Genomic DNA, 3,385 nt, shown 5'->3' with positions numbered 1-3,385 from the left:
GAACATTTGGCTGGGGAGATCATGGTGAAACCCTCTGTGCAGAGTTCAAGAAAGATAGTGAGAGAGAGGAAGAAATGGAGGGAGAGAGAAGAATTGATTGCACAGGTAACCGTCAAAAGAAGACATTGCTTTCCTCAAATGTCCCATCTTTTCTCTGTTCCCCACAACTCAGCTTTTCTTCTCTAGCTCTACTCAGCTGACAAGGGTACCACAAACATCCTTTTAAGAAACCCTCACTGTCCCCTCCATACCAGTTCATTCCTGTCCCCTAAGGTTTTTTTTTTTTTTTTTTTTTAAGGTAACACCTTTCTGATTGGACCTCTCTGCACCAAGCTCCCTCTTCTCCAGGGCTTTTTCTTCAACCTGCCCCCTTCAGTGACCTCCGGCTTGGGTCTTGCTGCCTGGCTAGTGCATCTCATCCCCCACCCCTCCCCTCCCACTTCACCCTCCTTGCCTTCCCTTAGTCTTCACTCTTTTCCCCTTTGCCTCTTTCTCCCATCTATTCCTGGAGGTTCCGAGCTGGCGGCGACCCTCCGACTTCTCCTTCTATGAATCCTCTGAAACATCGTTTGGGGAGGGTATGTGGTGAGGGAGGTAGCTGATGGGCGGGCAAGTAGAGCGAGCGCCTGGCTTGCACTCTGGAGCCAGGAACCTGACGTCACCGCGCCCTGCCTGTCAATCTCCAGCGGGCGCGCTGCTCTTAGCCGCTTTTTCTTCTACTGACTGTATCTCTCACTCTCCGCAGCACCCGCACAGCGACAAGCTCGCGGCACTCCTCTGCATGCCGGGCGGGCCACCTCCTTCAGGAGTCGGCTCTGTTCGCGCGGGGAGCGCAGCCTGGCGCCCCATCGCAGCGCTCATGATCAGCGATTTCCTGAAGCCCTGACTCCCCAGGTGAGCAACCGGGCTCTCTAAAGGAACTTTGAGGGTGTGCAGAGGGGAAGGGGTGAAGGATGGCCAGGGGATGAATCCTTCTCACCCCGGAGAAATGGAGCCAAGCTGATTCCACATTCTCCACCTAAAAAGACATTCCAGTTTCTCTCCCTCCAAACCTCTTTCCTAGGGGTCTCTGAAGCCAACGGGGTCCTCTGTGTTCCCAGAGCGCAGAAACTTATCTTTCAGCACCGCGGACAGCGATTCCGCCGCTTAGTTGAGAGCGCCTGACCAAGCCGGTCAGAGCCCGGGCAGGACTCTCTGGGGCCGACAATAATAGTCTGGTGCACAAGATGCGGTTGCAAATACGGACACACTTACGTGATCTGTGTGAATGTGAGTGAATGTTCTTCGTGTCTTTATCTGTGCAAAAACTCAGATACCAGTGCGGCATCCCTTGTGCTTTTCACTCTCTCACTGGCTCACTCAACAGGTATTTTTTATTTTTGGCTCTCTACCACTGCTTCCTCGCTCTGCTCTGAGGCGGGATGGGCAGTACGAGCGGGGCAGCAGCACCCGGGGAAGTCCCCTGGCGGGGTGAACCGCACACCTGACACTTGTTCTCCCTCTCCACGCAGGGTGTAACGTCCCGCCGCGATGAACGCGAGCGTATCTTCGCTCAACGGCTCCCAGGTGGTGGCAGTGGCGGCCGAGGGTGCGGCGGCAGCAGCCACCGCAGCAGGAGCGCGGGACACCGGTGAATGGGGGCACCCGGCAGCCGCAGCGGCGGCGGCGCTGGGGGGCGGCGGCGCAGCTAATGCGTCGCTGGAGTTGTCTTCGCAGCTGCCAGCGGGGCCGCCGGGGCTGCTGCTCTCGGCAGTGAATCCATGGGACGTACTGCTCTGCATGTCTGGGACGGTGATCGCAGGCGAAAATGCCCTGGTAGTGGCGCTCATCGCGTCTACCCCTGCTCTGCGCACGCCCATGTTCGTGCTGGTGGGCAGCCTGGCCACCGCCGACCTGCTGGCGGGCTGCGGTCTCATTCTGCACTTCGTATTCCAATACGTGGTGCCCTCAGAGACCGTGAGCCTGCTCACTGTGGGCTTCCTTGTGACCTCCTTCGCTGCCTCAGTCAGCAGCCTGCTGGCCATCACGGTGGACCGCTACCTGTCCCTCTATAACGCACTCACCTATTACTCGCGACGGACCCTGATGGGCGTGCACCTCCTTCTTGCTGCCACCTGGACCGTGTCCTTAGGCCTCGGGCTGCTGCCGGTGCTTGGCTGGAATTGCCTGGCGGAGCGCGCCGCCTGCAGCGTGGTGCGCCCGCTGACGCGCAGCCATGTGGCGCTGCTCTCTGCCACCTTTTTTGCGGTCTTCGGCATCATGCTGCACCTGTACGTGCGCATCTGCCAGGTGGTCTGGCGGCACGCACACCAGATCGCGCTGCAGCAGCACTGCCTGGCGCCACCCCACCTTGCTGCCACCAAAAAAGGTGTGGGAACGCTGGCAGTGGTGCTGGGCACTTTCGGTGCCAGCTGGCTGCCCTTTGCCATCTACTGCGTGGTAGGTAGCCACGAGGACCCAGATGTCTACACCTACGCCACCCTGCTGCCCGCAACCTACAACTCTATGATCAATCCTATCATCTATGCCTTCCGCAACCAGGAGATCCAACGGGCCCTGTGGCTCCTGTTTTGTGGCTGTTTCCAGTCCAAAGTGCCCTTCCGCTCCAGGTCCCCCAGTGAGGTCTGATGGCTCCCTCCACCCTCTAACCAACACCGCACCCCTAACAAGCCAGCCTTTGGTGAGCTTCTCGGTGCCTGCTGATGAACTCTGAGATCCCAATAGTGTGACTGATTTTGGAAAGCCAGAATAAACATAAACACAACAAACTCACAGAGACAAAGAGGCTTGTTGGCACTTTACATATACAGTGTATACATGTGTACATATATATACAAATATTTGTATCTTCTGGAGGTGTTCAGGATGTGGAATTTCCTGTTCTGTGAAAAAAACTAACAAAAATGTGGTTGTATACTCAAATTGTACATCACATTTGTTGAGTGAAGACATTCCAATACTGCTTAATTATAGCACTTTATTTTTAGCTGCTCAACTGCCAAAACAGTGTTGCCATTTTCAAGGGCAGGGGAAGGGGGTAAAAAGTGTATTTTTGTTGTATGTGATAGAATATTTTGCTGCATATACATCAGTAAATTACAACATATTTTGTACACAAATAAACACATTATAAAAATGCAATTTTGGCATGTGACTGGTGATAGAATTACTATTTAAGACATGAATTATTAGTGCATTTACTTTAAAAGTTTATTATGTACCATCTCCATCCTGTGAAAATCTTAATGTAAAAAAATCATACACACTTGCTCATAAATTATCATTGAAACACCTAATCCAGATTATTGGGGAAGTCAGGAAGGGAATAATTACTCACATAATAGCATTCACAGGCCACTAAAGGGTTATTTGTATATCAGTGCAA

At 53.5% G+C, this 3,385-nt stretch overlaps 1 protein-coding gene across 2 annotated transcripts; it reads left to right on the top strand.

The window, feature by feature from the left end:
• Positions 1-701: 701 nt before the first annotated feature.
• On the top strand, positions 702-3,141 carry GPR6 (G protein-coupled receptor 6). 2 transcript variants are annotated; one of them, XM_027551229.1, is made up of 2 exons: positions 702-894; positions 1,512-3,141. In XM_027551229.1, the coding sequence occupies exon 2, from the start codon at positions 1,531-1,533 to the stop codon at positions 2,626-2,628; it is 1,098 nt and encodes a 365-aa protein (XP_027407030.1). In that variant the 5' UTR covers positions 702-894; positions 1,512-1,530; the 3' UTR covers positions 2,629-3,141. The 2 variants fall into 2 exon arrangements, with proteins under 2 accessions (XP_027407030.1, XP_027407031.1); XM_027551230.1 differs by lacking the exon at positions 702-894 and adding an exon at positions 922-1,269.
• The last annotated feature ends 244 nt before the right edge of the window (positions 3,142-3,385 follow it).

The sequence above is a fragment of the Bos indicus x Bos taurus genome, chromosome 9, assembly GCF_003369695.1.
Source record: "Bos indicus x Bos taurus breed Angus x Brahman F1 hybrid chromosome 9, Bos_hybrid_MaternalHap_v2.0, whole genome shotgun sequence".
NCBI classification, from domain to species: Eukaryota; Metazoa; Chordata; class Mammalia; order Artiodactyla; family Bovidae; genus Bos; species Bos indicus x Bos taurus.
Note: the sequence above shows the minus strand (reverse complement) of the source record. Positions and strands in the feature narration are given on the sequence as shown.